Source organism: Cupressus sempervirens, chromosome 10 (assembly GCF_028749045.1).
Source record: "Cupressus sempervirens isolate cs-2001-9-10 chromosome 10, ASM2874904v1, whole genome shotgun sequence".
In the NCBI taxonomy this organism is placed as follows: Eukaryota; Viridiplantae; Streptophyta; class Pinopsida; order Cupressales; family Cupressaceae; genus Cupressus; species Cupressus sempervirens.
The window spans coordinates 502,373,377-502,391,867 of NC_143127.1; the positions used below are offsets into that span (position 1 = coordinate 502,373,377).

General features: G+C 35.0%; 1 protein-coding gene across 1 annotated transcript in view; it reads right to left on the reverse strand.

Annotated features, from left to right (window-relative positions):
- The window catches only part of LOC149534865 (acetyl-coenzyme A synthetase, chloroplastic/glyoxysomal-like), a 217,189-nt gene that overhangs the window by 42,500 nt on the left and 156,198 nt on the right, over positions 1–18,491 (reverse strand). Inside the window, exon 10 of the mRNA XM_089807220.1 lies at positions 16,644–16,757. Within this exon, the coding sequence (XP_089663346.1) occupies positions 16,644–16,757 (114 nt within the window). The remainder of the gene's footprint in view (positions 1–16,643; positions 16,758–18,491) is intronic.

Sequence of the window (18,491 nt, forward strand, 5' to 3'; positions counted from 1 at the left end):
CAGTTGTCTTGCTGGATGTAATTTGAGAGAGCTAATCATCAGCTATGGATAATTTGAGAAGCATCACCGCCTCTTGATTATTTAGATCCCATATATCCTGATCAGTACCAGAAGCAATCGGACGCTTTGTAACATCTAGAACAATTTGATTAGTATTCTGATATTAAAAAATTGCTATGATCTGCTGCTTCCAAGTGCCATAATTTGCACCATTGAATTTTGAGGTGTACTCAAGCAAAATATTAGTCAATGATGCCATGGCATGTTTTTCAATGAAAAATCGTTAAAATCTAAAAAGGCATGTACTTCGAGACAAAATAATAGAAGACCCAAAAAATTTGAAGAGTGACCCAGAAGAGAGCTCTAAAAATCCCAAAAGAATATGTTGTTAGTTTCTGGATCTGTTATCTCAAAAATCGAGGCACACAAAAAAATGGACAACCCAGTTGAGCTCTCAAAAAACCCACCAAGAATTTGGAATCAAAAAATAATCCTGAGCTCAGAAATCAAGGTTTCGAAGAAAACCCTAGTTGGCAGCCATTGAAGGTTAGATTTGCAAAAAAAACATAAAAAAATTGGTAAAGAAACATTAGGCATTTTCTAGGATTGGATGTGCATGGATGATTGTTGCTAAAGAGGGTAGAACCGACACCAAAGAATGGTGTAGCAGGAGCATATGGAGAGAAGAATGCAGAAAATCGTCTGCAAAAAAAACCGATGCTTGTTCACTCAAACAAATTCGCCATTTTTTGTTGATGTGTGGTCATGAGCAAAGGAGTCATGATCACCAAAGACTCACAATTTTAGAAGTCGCGATTTGAGAATAGACGCAAAAGAATAGAAGAAATAATAGACACATTTTTAGAAGTTGTGATTTCTGTCGATTTCTTTGTAGGAGAAAAAACGAGCATGTATAAACAAAAACAACCTTTGCTTTTTTGTTTGTATGGACATGATTTGTAGATGCGTTTTGCAAATCTTCAAACCCAGATGCATTTCAATATTCAATTTCCTCAAGGTAGAAACCCTAGGTGGGTTGTAGAGAAATTAACTGAAATAATTTTAAAAAATTTAAATAATTTCGAAAGAAATGATAAATTTTGTCGAAAAAAATTGAAGTATTGGCTCTGATACCATAGTACGAAGTAATTGGTAAAATACTTGCGTATTATTAACAGAGATTGAGAGGTCTATATATACAAAAGAATAAAATGATTTCTTTAGGAAATGATCGTAAAGAATAGAAACATTCTATCCTAGCTAAAAGAAAGCTAAAAAAGCTAACAAATAACTACAGCTAACTAGATATTAGAAACATTCTAATATTTACAATAGATTACAAATAGGTTACCATTAACTAATAATAGACGTTTATCTATTATCGTAATAGTTCATCTTCCCTTCTCATGGTCAATCTTTGTTTTTAAATGCAGATCTTTGTTTTATCTTTCTCTATAGGATGGCAAGATTGTCGCTCTGATACCAATTGTAACCCTATCAGAACATTAGTTTATAAAACCTATTCTTACATACATCTCTCCATTTTTGGAAAACCCCTTATCAAAGTCTTTATTCCATATATATATATATATATATATATATATATATATATATATCAACTATATAAGTTTAATCATATTCGTTATATATTAATAACATAACATATATTATATTTCTTCTTAATATATATATATTTTTGGTCGGTAATAAGTTTAATTTTATTAATACTATAATAATAATTACATCAAGATTATAAGGTCCTTAATTCTATCTATAGGACCATCATTTACAATATGATATGTTTCACCTATACATCTAAAACACAAAAGGCCTCTCCTAGGCTGATTTGCTTAAAAGCATTTCCTCCTTTTTATGAAAAACGCATCACATAAACCTGCATCCATCATATCCTTGACGCTTCCAAAAAATTTCATTGAGTCGCTCCTCCAAAAACATCCATATTCTGAGGTTGCAAATTCATATCGACATCTTCCATTACAGAGCCAGACATCCTTATCTGCATTATCTCTCATTCCTTCAGGTCTTCCTGCTTTCCAAAAACGGCTCTTCTGTTAAACCAAGAGGCGGCGTTATTCTACTATCATCTTCCACTCCCCTTTAGCAAAAACATCCAACCCTCCCTTACCATTAGCTTTCATAACCAGAGTTTCCTTTGCTGCATCAAAATTTATCACTACCCTCCATCACATTAAACATGGCGAAAATTTCTTGCCGACCTCTTTCCCTTTGGGAAATCCATTGGGAAAGTGGCCCCCTTCTTTTGTTCATTGTAGGCCAGGATTGCAGATTTGAGATCATTCCATGCATGGCTTCGCTCATTTGTGTAAGTTTCCCTGTCAATGTGTCTGTGCAGCCAATTTACAAAGGGAAAAATCTCTTTTTCTATTTCTTCTTCCTCATCTACGTAGCCTTCACTAAAGTCGAAGGCCCATCCTGGATGCGCCCATTCCAGCAGTGTCTCCAAGTATGATTATAATAAATTATTACCTATATCATTATTTATATTATTATTATTATTTTGTTAATTTATTATTTAACTAAGTTTTAATTATATGATTCCTATTTTGACGGGAATATCACACTAATCAAGCTATGTGGGGCAGCTTAGCACCATCACAAGGTGTTGCAGGACATCCAGAAGGCAACTTTACAATGCAAGAAAATAGGAATTACTAAACACAACAATACAAACAAATTATGCATCTAAACAATCACAAAGCATTGTTTGCTAAACACACAATAATGTGGCCTCAACCATCTACAACTCTTCATCAAGCACAATTTAGGCAGTTGCAAAATAAAAATCTGCAAGAGGTACAACACAATCGATTTGCATCTCTAAAGAGAGCAACACAAGTCCTCAATAGCAACAACTCTTCAAAGTACTCAACAAAAAAACAATGGATCAACTATTCTCTATAACAACTCAATGTGTATAAGAAATATCCATTCAAATCTGGCACACACACAAGTCCCCAAGCAGATAAGAGAAGATAATGTCAAAAATAGTCTTCCTTGTGGAGGAAACAGTGCAGAACATCATATGCTCCCCCCTGATTGGGAAGCACAAAAACACATGTCGTTGAAATGAAATGATCCCAACTGCACTAATTCAATGACACCTTTAATTAAAATGAAATGGTCACAAGTGCACTAATTCAATTACACCCTTTTGGATTTTCATCATGAGTCCCCATTGAGCCTATCTTACAAGCTTTCAACTTAATGAAAGTTAAGCCGCTCTTCCAGGGTTTCAGTTTAATGAAACATGTACAAAAGCATCACGCCACTAATCATCAAGAGGACTTGCACAAATTACCAGCCTTCAAAAATTGTGTTCTATAAAGCTGGTCACACACATCAATCACACCACATGGTGCTTCTTGCATCTGCCAACTCACACATCAAAAAACTTCCCTAACAAATTCTCTTAAACACTAAATTTTGAACCCAAATCAGAAGGAGAGAAGATCATTTACATCAAAATCAGAAGCTGAAACAATAACTTCTAGCACATGTATTACTTTCAAAGCATCCCTGGCAGTAAATATGAACTAAGAATTGGTGACAAGCAACAAATGCAACAAAGGTCTAGACAGATTCTTAGAATATGAATCCTAGAGAACATATTCTTCACATATTAATTTGTTCAGCTCCCCTTTTCCTATAACATTAAATCAGTAATATTCAAGTAACCCTGTTTCACTATCAAGAAAATAATACAGCTACTTCAAAGGAAGGTTTGGCCATAATAAGTATCACAATATTAAATGGTACACCTATAATTAGGTGAAGCCAACCAATACAAATTTAACCACAAAAACTCATATAAAAAATATGCCAACAGAATAAATTCTGTATTTCTAATACAACCCAAAAGCAACTAAGTCTAGAAACCACAAACCAACCAAAAACCTTAAAACACTTTTCTTCAGAATAAATCCAAAAAACATTGATACGCTATTGAAACTGCTCTTTTTGCACAATGCAATCCGTAAATGGAATCAAGTTTGTTGAGTAAGAGGGTTCCCCAAATCCAATTCAGAAATCAAGTGGGTTTTCATCTTCTAATTTCATTACCAAGAACATTCTTGCAACAAACATACATGCTCAATCTTCAAGAAAAGAGTTTTTGTAACAAACAATACTCATTTTAATCTCAAGCCTAAACACTCAAATAATCTTCTATAATTAATTTCCTCGATTATAGGGGCTTTGAAATTTTATAATAAAAACCTTTCACATAGCTTAAACTAAATTATTTTCCAAGTCCTCAAAGGTGGACACAATATGGAATCAGATGATCCTAACAAAAACATCATCTATTATAAGTCTAAGGATAGATCCTGATCAGACCTGTTAAAGAATGTAGCTTTGGTTTGACAATGACTGTGATCAAGATCTATATATACATGTGTGTGTATATATATATACCAATATGATTTACATATTGTTATATATACATACATACATATATAATCTCTTTAACTATCATTCTGCAAATGATTGATGCAGTTGAAACCAATTGAACATATATATATTTTATATGAGATCCTATCTCTGTCATGATCGTAACATTATTCGATTCCTTTGATTTAAGATCATAATCGATCTGAATAAATATCATTATCAGACTGCATATGAATCGAGTTCATTATGATGAGTAATATATGATTAGACTTGTTCTAATGTCCCTGGTTTCCGATTAGGTTCCTAAGTTGTAACCTACAACCATTTGTTAGTACAATATCAAAAATTGTATGTGTTACTGTAGTTTTTTATTTCCTAGTAGGTTATTTATTTTTTCCTGTATTGCTAGGTTTTTCCTACACTTTTAACAATCTCGCTTACGTTAATAAAGCATGTCTTATTAGGGGAATGGTTGCAAGGTGTCACCTTCCTACATGTGAGCATCCAGTAGCTATATTAGGAAGATACTTTGCTATCTTTAGTCTGATAGATGGTTGCTCCTCATTGGTCGGTGTTTCCACCTCCTCCCTCTTCCTAGCCTATATAAGCATGCTACATCGCTTGTATTTGCATCTTCTTAATGCTATTTTGCTTCTAGCATTTGCATTAATCTCTTGGTGACTAACTCTATGTTGCTATTTTGATTTTGTATAATTTGCATTCATAGTTTAGATATTTATTCTTTGCACTAGTTTTCTAAGTTATTAGTCTTTTTAGATTCTAACATGGTATCAGAGCTTTTTTATGTGCAAGAGTAGATTTTAGTTTCCTTATTTGAGAGATTCAGGGGGGGCTAATAAATCTTATTGTAAGTTTTTGAAAAATTCAGTATGCTCTTCTCTCGCATCTTTAGATGATCTTGAGAATCATATAAGTTTGACAAAAACATTTTTAATCTCCGAGTGATTGCAGCATTTCTGGTTATATTGGCAACATTTCTGGTTGTTTCAACGTGTCCAACAGGCTTGAGAAAGTCAGATTTGGCTTTCATTTTACCGAGATTAGAGATTGTCATACAAGTTGCAAAACTAGAGTTTCAATCTCAAATCTGACAACCAACTTGCATATTTGGTGTTTTCAATCAATATTGTAGATTCCAGCATGCCATTTATTGACTTAAGTAGCTGATTCAATCTTTTCATGACATCTTTTGGTTGCTGGGGTCATTTTTTGATTGTTGGGGCCGTTTTTTGTTGTTAAAGGCATTTGATTTACACTACAGCTACATCTTTTGTACATTAGTAAGAAAAATGCTTTCTAGGTTTTGTTAGCAGCCCCGAAAAACCATCTGGGTATCTTTTAGTTTTTGCATGCAATTTGTAAATTTTGCAGAATTGAGCACGGAAAGCTACAGTCGTACCCCTCTCTGTTGGCAGTCACAGTTTTGAACGCAGTTTCCAAATGCCTTGTTCTTGCTCATACAGACTCCAATTGCAACGATTCTTGTTATGACCTTGGACATTTTTTTGTGCTCTGTCCACTAGTGGAGTTGTTTTTTTGATTTTCATGCATAAATTTTTTAGAAATTACAGATTCTCGGCCGTGATTGTGCACAGTTCTCGTTTTGAAAACTTCTGAGGATCATAACTTTCTCATACAACCTCGTATCGAGGTGATTTTTTTTTGAAAGTGCATGATTTTTCAAGTAGATCGTAGTGGTGTTATTTGTTTCCTTGATTATTCTGCCTAAGTTTCACTTTCAGCATATGCTCTTCATGAGGGTTTGTAATGCATTGAAATCAAGACCACTAAGTATTTCTTTATAGTGGTAGTTGTAAATGCACTAAAATAAAGTGCCAAATCATATTTCTTTGGGAGGGGGGGGGGGGGGGAGGATGGGGGTTCTTTGATTGAGTAAAGGGGGCGGGGGGGGGCATTGTCATGGTTGGTTTCTCTTCTTTTTAGCGTTTCTTCATCATGGATCAAACAAATATGCCCATCCTAACTCCATACAATTACTTTGAGTGGAAATCACACATGACAATTCACTTAAGGAAAGCTGGATTAAATAGGATAACTATGGGACTTGAAACTGAACCTGATAAAGATAAAGATAAGCCTAAGTGGTTTAACAAATGTGATGAGGCATATGGAACATTTTGTTTGTCTGTTTCTATTGACTTGCTATTTCACATTGAGTCTTTGGATACACCAAATGAAATATGGACAAAGCTAGAAACACTATTTGGCACACAAGATTTAATGAGGGGTCATATGTTGGAAAATGAACTAATTAGTTTAAGTCCAGGCAATTTCAACACAATCTAGGATTTCTTCACCAAATTGAAATCATTAAGGCTACAGTTAAAACAATGTGGAATTGAAAAGAAAGATGAACAACTGATTCTTAGTATTCTCTCTAAGCTAAGTTCAGAATATTATGTGTTTGTCTCTACCTTATGCTACTAAGGGTGCACTTGGTACTCAATTCACCATGCCATCTTTAGATGATTCTGCTGTCAATCTCACTCGAGAACAGGACAAGCTAATCCAGATGGGCACTCTTAAGTCACTCTAGATCTCTTGCACCACTCTATTGGGCAGAGGCCATTAACTCTGCTTGTTATATCCAGAACTGTGTTCCTCACCGAGCCTTGAAGGGAGTTACTCCTTTTGAAGCTTGGAGCGGTCGGAAACCATCAGTTAAGCACTTTCGAGTTTTTGGCTCTCCTGGATGGGCCCACATTCCTACAGAGAAACGTAAGGCCTCGGATCTGCAAAGCAGACCTTGCATATTTGTAGGTTATCCTGATGGTGTGAAGGGTTATTGGTTGCTCCACCCTACTACACATGAGTTATTCATTGAGAGGAGTGTTCAGTTTGAGGAGGGATCTTCAAGCTCACTTTCTATCACTTCTCCAACTCCTACTTTGACATTGGAGTCACTTGGAATACATGAAAAATCTTCTGATGAGTCAGATTTACCTGTACAGTCTTCTATCTCCACTTCCGATGCAGAGAGTGATTCAAAGAACTCACCTCCTTCCTCTCCTAGTCATCATTCAGAGGTTAATGATTCCCCACTAGATTCTCCATCTTCCAGTCCACTTTGGGCTAGACCGACCTTCTAGTCCGCAGGTGATTGGGTTGGAGATCCATTAGACACCAAGTGGACTTGTTCACAATTCCAGGATGCTCCACGTGTCTTCATTGCTACTGCCTCAGATCCACGTTCCTTTCATGAGGCTTTTGGTATTCTTGAGTGGGATACAACTATGCAGGAAGAGTATAGTTCCTTGATGAGGAAGCACACTTGGGATCTTGTCCCTCTTCCTAAGGGAAGAAAACTTGTTCAATGTAAGTGGATCTATCGAACAAAATTTGCAGCAGATGGGTCAATTGAAAAACACAAGGCTCACTTGGTCACCAAAGGATTCTCCCAGGTTCCTCGGATTGACTACTCTGAGACTTTTGCACCAATTGCCCGAATGAATTCCATTTGACTTGTTCTTGCCATTGCTGCAACTAAACGTTGGGAAGTACATCAAATGGATGTGAAGAGTGCTTTTCTAGACGGTGACCTTCATGAGGAGATCTACATGGAGCAGCCACAAGGCTTCCTTCAGGATTCTTCACTTGTGTGCCATCTTCAGAAGTCTCTCTATGGCCTCAAATAGGCTCCTCGGGCTTGGTATGCCAAGATGGACTCCTTCCTTCTATCACTTGGGTTCACTCGGTTGCATTCTGATCCTAAGGTCTACATTTTGCAATAAGGTGATTCACTTCTATTTTTGGTTTTGTATGTTGATGACTTGTTGATCACAGGAAGTTCTTCACCCACCATTAAGGCCATCAAAGTGGCCCTTCAGGGCAGTTTTTTGATGATTGACTTGGGCTTGTTGCATTACTTTCCTAGGACTGAGATATTTTAGTCTCCTTCTGGGATCACCATCACATAGTCCAAGTATGCTCTAGATTTACTCTCAAGGTTTCATATGGCTGACTGTAAGCCTGCTCTGACTCCCTTCCTTTCTGCAATCAAACTTGAGGCTCAGTGTTCATCTCCACTTGTTGATGGCACTTTGTATTGCCAACTTGTTGGGAGTCCCATTTATCTAACTCATACAACACTTGACATCTCATATGTTGTAGGCATGGTCTCTCGATTCATGCAGGAGCCCCATGAGCTGCACTGGAAAGCAGCCAAGCGGATCCTTCACTATATTCAGGATTCTCACAGTTGTGGGATTCACTACGTAGCAGGTATTGAGCTTGATTTGGTGGGCTACACAAATTCAGATTGGGCAGGTGATTCTCAGGATCACAAGTCTACTTTAGGGTACAACTTCTCACTTGGTTCAGGTCCTGTTTGTTGGTTGAGCAAAAAGCAGTCTGCTATTGCTCTATCTTCTATTGAGGTTGAGTATCGGGGGGCTGTAAATATCACCACTAAGGCTATTTGGCTTCAACATCTTCTCATTGAGTTTGGTATCCAGATTAGATGACCATCAATCATATTTTGTGACAACCACAGTGCCATTCAGATCTCACAGAATCCGGTTCATCATCAGTGGACCAAACACATAGAGGTCCACATGCACTACATCCGAGAGCTCATCCATGGTCATGTCATTGACCTTCGCTATTGTCCGACTTCCGAGCAGGTTGTTGATATCTTCACCAAACCCTTCACTGAGAGCAAGTTCCTTCATTTGCGAGCTTTGTTGGGGGTGCGGGATGCTTCATCTTTTTGGGGGGCCTCTTCCTCTCACTCGGAGTCCTAACTTTTTTTGGGGGGTCTCTTTTCTCTCTCTTTTGGGAGGAATCTTATGTACATGGGTACCTCATCACGCTTGACTTGCCGAGACCCATTTCTACATCCACTTAAGCTTCGCTTATGGGGGGGTGTTAGTGTAGTTTTTTATTTCCTAGTAGGTAATTTATTTTTCCCTATATTGCTAGGTTTTTCCTACACTTTTAATAATCTCACTTAGGTTAATAAAGCATGTCTTATTAGGTGAATGGTTGCCAAGTGTCACCTTCCTACATGTGAGCATCCAGTAGCTATCTTGGGAAGATACTTTGCTATCTTTAGTCCGATAGATTGTTGCTCCTCATTGGTCAGTGTTGCCACCTTCTCCCTCTTCCTAGCCTATATAAGCATGCTACCTAGCTTGTATTTGCATCTCTTGTTTTTGCATCCTCTTAATGCTATTTTGCATTTAGCATTTGCATTAATCTCTTGGAGACTAACTCTATATTGCTATTTTGATTTTGTATCATTTGCATTCATAGTTTAGATATTTATTCTTTGCACTAGTTTTATGGGTTATTAATCTTTTCAAATTCTAATAATATGTAAAACAGATTAACATTAGATTTAAGTAAATACTAATCTAAATACTACCCAAGCTACCCTTCCTAATCCTTTGGGAGAGATCCTTTCTCCAATCACCTAACCCTCTGGTGAGAACTACATCTCGAATAGGTAATTGTCATAGAAAGAGCTTCTCCCTTAGGCCTCTTTTGGGATATTTAATAACACTACTTGTTAGAAATCCCAGCTCTACCAAGTCTTTTATCTCTAACATATGCATATGTTTGACCAATACAATATATATTGTCTCTAAGAGATTCTCTACAAATCTCTCTCTGGGACTTCAATCCCAACATTCATTTCTGAATGTCCTCTAATCTTTAAGTTCCCCCTAAGGAAACTCGACATCACACAATGGGATGTCCTCTACCAAGGTCACTTGGTCTCTTAAAAACTATACAACTCTTATTTCACTATGATTTATAACATAAACATTATAAAATAAATGTATCCCTCTATAGTGCTCCTAATACTTCCTTTGATCTACTTTGGTTTTAGACTCATCTTATATGTCTCTATATTGTCTTCTTAATTATGGAATTCAACAGAATAATGAGCTATTATATATAATGACCAATCATCTTTGTTCACTATGGTGGTGCTTCTATGTTTACTCATAAGTGATGAGAATGATTCTTATTCCTGTCCCTCTTAACTTTTTCCTTTATATGTGGTTGTTGTTTGTCCAGTGGTCATTGTTTGTTCTACATGGTTCTCCTATATATCCCACGTGGTTTCTAAGAAGACTTGTATTATCATTCTGCTAGCTCTCGTTTATATTTGAACGAAATGCTTGTTTCCTTCATTGGCACAAAGGACATTAAATGCCTTTAATGTTATTATATGCGTCCTTACTCACGGAGTCATGACACTCAAATTGCTCGAACATGTGTATGCAGCTAAGAGATGGGATTTGTTGTATGTAGGGATAAAATTGTTTTTATTCAATTTCTATTGTTATTGATCCCCTCTCGACATGGCTTTCATATGTTGTGGTTCAACTTGTATGGATTTCCTTCTATTGAACTTTGTCCCTTTGCTGATGTTTCACGCGACCTACTTCAATCATCCTTTGGTGTGAATTGGACATGCACTTGGAAGTGGCTCCACTCACTTTGATGGTAATTTTGTTCTTAGCATCAACCAAGAAAGTTTCCATAGTCTTATCTATTGCTTAACACTTATATTTATCCATGTTTGCCGCTTCCATTCATCCCTACCCTAACAATTGGCATGTCTATCCTTTGTAACACTTGACGGGTGTTTATATGGTTAATGATCTATAGTGGATCAAGCTAACCGAGTGGAACTCGTGAATTACTTCAAATCTTCTATCTTCTTATATTGCATATGTCAACTTTGTTTGTCTAGCTATGTGCAATCCTATGCTTCTTATGTTTGAGTGTTTATCTCATGCTTGATTAGTAGTTGCGTTTGTGTTCCTTCCTATCTATTCCTCTAATTCTCTCTTTTGTTGGCTTTCGACAATACAGGTGCATTGGAATTCCATCTCTGCTCCTTTGTGTGGATATATTCTTGGAATATATATTTTCTGGATATAATTTGATGTACTCCAATATTTTTTTTCTTTTTTTTGTTTCCTTTCTCTCAATTCCCCTTCATCCAACGTGGACTTCATTTTTTGTAGTCTCGTCATGCTTCAATAATATATATTCTTCTATAGATGTGACTGAACTCATCTTGCTTGGTCTGCACCCTTTTTCCCTTTGTATGATTTTGTTATATATTGTTTCAGGTCTCTCTAATAGTCGTGTCTCTACAAGATCCATCATTATCTTTACTTAACTAAATAATATACATTATTCACATATTGTTATAATATATCATATTTAGTTATAGATTTTTTTAATTAATGTTTCCATGAGATAGAAAATAATATTGACTCATTTATATTGTTAAGTTTTCATTCTTTATAATATTTATAATATAGTTAATAACAATTTATATGATTTTTTATTATAATTATATTTTACTATTTTATTAGGATTAATTAATCAATCAATTATATTATATTTTACTATAGTTCAAAATCATAATTTAATATAATTATACATATAATTATCTTGGGAGAGGGGATATTACACTTGTGTTGAGTCTAACCCTGAACGGGTATGATAACAAACACCGAATAGGTGTGACAGTGAATGGTCATGTCTCCATTCAGAGACATGCCCATTCACTCTCACACCCCTCCTTATTTTATATATATTCAATCTGCCCGATATTGCAAGGCATCAAAATCAATTAATGCAAGCATATCAAAGGATCGTTAACATCTCAAGTTCAAGAACATCTTTGTTATCTTTGTTATTGCTGTACTAACATATACAGATTCTAGAGCAAATCAAATTCATTTACATTAGTGTTCAAACCTGCAATCAAAGTTGTGCATCAGTCAGCTTCATATTGAAATCTGATAAGAAACTTTACATGGTATTAGAGCATTGTTAAGGAGAGATCTCATTTAGTTTAAGAGATTAGATTTCACATTAAGTTGCAGTCATCATTATTCTTCAAGATGACAAACATTTTAAGATTCGAAGACCACCTTAATAGTGCTAACAATTTTGAATCTTGAAAACTTCATATAATGATGCTATTAAAAGAGAACAAATTAGATTCCTTTGTAAAAGAAGAAAAGGAAGAACCTAAAGATGATCCAAAGAAAACTCTATGGATCGAGAATAATGAGAAGGCCATGAAAATAATAGTGGATGTTGTTTGAGATCACATAGTGCCTATTGTGGTCAAATATGCAATAGCATATCGCATGTTTAAAGCACGTGAAAATACATTCATAGTAAATAACACTAGTAGAAAACTTTCTCTTAAAAGACAAATGAATAACATTAACATGAATAAAGGAGAAATAGTAAATGTCTTCTTCATGAGAATTACAGAATTGAGAGATCAATTAACTTTTGTTAGCTATGAGATTGACAACCAATAGTTATCCCTAATAGCATTAGGAGGACTGCCACATTCTTGGGAGTCATTTGTACAAGGTATAAGTGCAAGATCTAAAATTCCAAAACTAGATCGATTAAGGTCTAATTGTCTTCAAGAAGAGTCAAGATTAATAACTAAAGGAAAACATAAAACCTTAGATGAAGACATTCATGTTCTTAACACCAACTCTCATAAGAAGGGTAAGAAAAACACAAAGAGGAAAAGAAACTTTCATGGAAAGGGACAGTCAAAATAGAAGACTTGTCTAAAATTCAATGTTTCAAATGTGATCACTATGGAAATTATGCACTAAATTGTCTTGATCAATCAAAACTTCAAGCATCATTTGCCAAAACTGATAAATCAATTGAAGGCCATGATTCTGAGAAATATGTTTTCTATTCAGCCTTGTTTAGTCAAATATCAACCAAGTCCAACAATTGGATAATTGACAGTGGATCTTCAACATACACTACTGGATATCAAGATAACCTAGAAAGCATGCAAATAGAAACAGATGAAGTTTAGAATCTAAATTCTTCCATTTATACTCAATCCAGAGATGAATATGATATCATGAAAAAAATCCAACGTACTAGAACTAATACAATCACAAACTTCAACAAGGAATATAAGCCAAAGATACGTTGTGGGTAATGTTTGATTGTAAATGAACTTTTTACATAGCAAGGTATATGTTGTCCCAGCCATTATTAAAAATATAAACACAATGTGTATGTACATTTATTGCTACGTTGATGAATTGTTGATGCTATAGATTTGATTTTCTTTCTAATTTTGCCTTGCTCCAGGTAAGTGATAGCCAGGAATCATAGTATGGATCCATAGGTCATTATGCCGAAGGCTATTAGAGTTAAACATTCAATTCTGGAATCTTAAAATAACATAATCATGTAATCACAGAATGTGAATGATGATTGTATGTACTCTTCTTGAATAATTGATAGAGCCGTCTGCTCTGAGAATTCTAAATACCTGGGACTCACCTGGCTGTGTAGCCAAGATGGGTGATGAGGTGTGAGAAAGGAATCTATAATAATATGAATCAGTATCAGTTATGTCAATTTAATATTTATCATTTAATATGAATTAATTAATAGCTCATGCATATTTTTGTTATTATGATCTCCTGTTGCCAAGTCATATGGCATGATATATACCATGATGCCCAGTGGATGGCAAGATGTCCCCTATCAATTCCGAGTAGGGAGGACCTTTCTCATTACAGATCGTGTGGGGATATATTGTGGTCCAAGGTTGGGTGGTTAAGCCCCTGACAATGTTTCACCTCTCTCAAGATATTGAACATGCATCAAAAAGAGATAAGCCATGCATTCAATTGTTTATCGGAAACAGGTATTATCATTTTTATTTATGAGGTAAGATTAAATTGAATTATTTTCATTGTTACTATCATTTTACTTTCATATATATGAATAACAAATATAAGTATATTTTCTAATCTTGAGTTACTGTCACAGTTAAGTAATCGGAAGGAAAGGAATCCAAAGCCCTAATTGATTGAGTGACGACTAGAACCCTACATGATATAGCGGTATCAGAAGCCCTAATTGAATCTGTGGTAGCAGAAGCCCTAATTGAATCCATGGTAGTAGAAGCCCTAATTTGAATTCGTGGTACTGGAAGCCCTAATTTGAATCAGTGGTATTAGAAGCCCTATTTGTAATAGCAGTATCAAAAGTCCTAAATGAACCGATGGTAAACGATGCTCTAATTGATACAGTGGTATGTGATGCCCTAATTATTAATTTGGTGGTATTTAATTGTAATTATCATTTGATTTTGAGATAGTGGTTTTTAGATGATAGTCGTCATGTGATATAGTTAAATTGGTATAGTGGACTAACCCAGGTGGTTGCAGAAGCATCTGTAGTTTTGATTTCGATCTCAGTTTTCCGAGGTATGTGGTTTTAATTTCTAAAGTAATTTCATTTGATGGTGTTTTAAAGTTTTTGGTTAAGAAATTTTGTCTAACTGATTTTTAATGGTAAATCTTATTCACATGAACCTGAATGATATAACTGTTTTGCTATGAAATGAAGTAGTAACTGTATTCTTTGAGTATGTTGGATGTTAATTTAGACTCGGAAAAACTGGATGTTACAGATATCATGAGACTTGATATCTGTGTACACACCATAACTGGAAAGAATATCATGAGACTTGATTTTCTTAAGTATATCACTATCTAGGTGATATCACTTTTCAAATAAGGAGAACTTATATATATATGCACTTTGTCTTCCCTAGCTAAGACAGGGTGTTAAAGCATGTAGCTTTGGTCTGGCAATGACTGTGATCAAGATCTATACACACACACACACACATACATACATATATAATCTTTAACTATCATTCTGCAAATGATCCCTGCAGTTGAAACTGATTGAACATATATATATTTTATATGAGATCATATCGCTGTCATGATTGTAACATTATTCGATCCCTTTGATTTAAGATCATAATCGATCTGAATAAATATCATTATCAGACTGCATATGAATCGAGTTCATTATGATCAGTAATATATGATTAGACTTGTGTTGAGTCTAACTAACCCTAAATGGGTATGATAACCAACACCGAATAGGTATGACAGTGAATAGTCATGTCTCCATACGGAGACATTCCCATTCACTCTCACACCTCTCGTTTTATATATATTCAATCTGCCTGATATTGCAAGGTATCAAAATCAATTAATGCAAGCATATCAAAGGATTGTTAGCATCTCAAGTTCAAGAACATCTCTGTTATCTCTGTTATTTCTGTACTAAAATATACAGATTTTGGAGCAAATCAAATTCATTGACATAAGTGTTCAAACCTGCAATCAAAGTTGTGCATCAGACAGCCTCCTATTCAAATCTGGTAAGAAACTTTACAAGACCACACAGTATTCAACTTTGGTTAAAATGTATCACCCAAGATTGATCTTCTCAGCATGGTTGCAGTCAGATTAAAGTCCTTATTCTTTTGCTTGTCACACCAATTATCAATAAGGAAAAGAATGGAAATATATATTGATTGCAAGGGTTCTCAGATTGAAGACAGAGATTTAGACATGTGAATAGGCAAAATTAGTGAAGAATTATCACTTGGTCCAGATTTTCTCCACATTGGGCTCCAGCAACCTCCCATACCACTTCTCCCTCAAGCAGAAAAGGTTGTAAGGATCTCCGATCAAACTTATTTGTGTTGAGCTTTAAAAATGCAATCAGGGTCAGCATCAATAATAGAATTTCTCTAGACTGTCCAATGAAGAAAATTCATACTTATAATATCTAACAAGTAATGATGTATATGCACTATTCACACTTCGATTCCAGCTTCACTTAATAAGCAACAATTACAAATTAATTTTGAATGATCAACAATAAGAAGGGTAGAGGAAATACAATTATAAATGCATGCAACAGAATGATTGAATGAAAGAGATAACTTCCACCTACAAACTTGCTTGCAAATTGCAAAATATGGAAGGGCACCATGATATAAACTACACTCAAACGGAACTGAAGAAATAACCAGTGAAAAAAGAAATTATAAATATCTACAGATCACCAAAGGAGGGATGGAACTCACATGTAAGGTAGAAGAAGTAATATTGATAAGTGAAGAAAGTAAAAGTAAAAGCTCAAATTAAATTGAGCAGACACTAATAAAAGAACATAACCAGTAAAGTGGGGTAAAGCCAAAGGTGGTAGATCTAAAAATGTAAAAAGATAAAACCATCCACTACAAACATTACAACTTCTGCATAGGTGATGACACTTTGCTAAAAAAGTAATATAAAAGAAAACTGAAATGTATGTCTTGCCTCATCTCCAAACCGCATAAGAGAACGCACTAATGTTGGAGCAGTGTAGAAAATAGTAACTTTGTATTTGTCAACAATTTCCCAACATCGTCCTGCATCAGGATAATTTGGTACCTACAAAATTAACATTTTCTTCATCAGTGAAGTTCTCATGTACAAATTACTTATGCCAAGGAAAAACAATATGAACTTAGAGATGTGCATGCCATTAACTACAATTCTAATTAAGTGAGGAATTCATATATAAGTCAAGAAGATTCAACTAGATCGTACATTCCATTATAAACTTTACATAAGGAAATTATAAACTATTGCTAAAAGTTAGAAACATAGAATATTTTCATATACCTGCAATGACCTATTAAACAACCATGTGTACAGACTATTACAAGCTATAACTTCATGTATAATGAAAAACCCAACAAATGTAAGTAAAAGAAACAATCCCGATGACAAAAAAAACCATAATATTATGACAAAAAAAGGTGCAGCAAGTGAAATATACCAATACAAGAACAAATTGCTCCATAATTGAATTGTAAATCTTAACATCATCCATTTCAAATATTAATGATTTTCTTGCATACATATGCACAATATGATTTCCATCGTAAATGACATTCTTGTCGAAGAAATGGAATTATCATCAAATGTAATAGATTATCTTTCTTCAATTATTGCAAGGAAATTATATGTTGTGATCTCTTGTACTAAATTTGTGATACTAGCAAAATATGATGCTTGGCAATTCAATTTAAACACTAATCAATGCTATCTAACTCAATCACCTCATTAATCTACTTCCCCTCCACCTTCTCAACCTGAAGACAAACGTTGTCATTGTACTAAACAAAAACAAGGTCACTGAAACAATTTTGGGTCAAGTCCATTGCAGTTCTATATATGAATAGCCTCAAACATATTCTTTTTAGAATTGTGCTCAAAAGCACTGCAAGGCTACAGTAAAATGCAGATGGCAAGGCTTTGAAAATTTTGTGATTTTGCACTAAAAAGGCTTTCAACCATAAGATAGTGAAGACAATATTTTGAACTTTGTAATTACACATATTAAACAAGTTTCCTAACTATGCAGTCGCCCCTTTTGTTGAGCAGCCAAAAAAGTGTCCCTTTTTAGGCAATTCGATTCCTGTAGGCTAATTTTAGGCTAAATAAAGTTGTCCAATAAAGTAATTTTTTGAATGTCTTTATTTTGAGGACTTCTTGCTTCTTCCTCTTAGAAGTAATTGCGCTAGGCCAAGGAGGTAGGTTGAAAGAGACATTGCGAGTAGAAATGCTAGAAGCCATTGTAGACACTGGTCTTGATTGTATACTAGTAGTCACAATAGGTGATGCCTCAGTCTAAATGGCTACAAGCGCTTGATTGCTTTGAGAAGCTTATGATGGAGCTCTAAACTTTAGCCCTCCATTTGTGAACCATGGGAAGGACTGATGAATATTGGCATCGCATCCTATTCTGGAAAGTTGTGAGCTTTAAATGTGGTCGCTATAATAAATTTGTGTTCCCCCATTCTGCAAATAAAGAGTGACACTGAAATTTGCTCTTTATATCAAACATACATAGATTTATGGCTACATGATGTTGTACTTAAGCAAACCCGATGCATCCAATACTAGATAAAAAGTCATATAAGGAATAGCGACAGCAGTGAGGATGTTGTATGTGCTTGCTATCATACAAAACAGAGCCATCAGACAAGTGTTTTTATTCAACATTGAAGACATGTGAATGAAGGAATAATAAGACCTGCATTGACCCTCTACAGTTAATTTTTTAGAGAGAAAGATACAGACACTTGGAATACTTGACTCAACCTCATCCACGGCAAA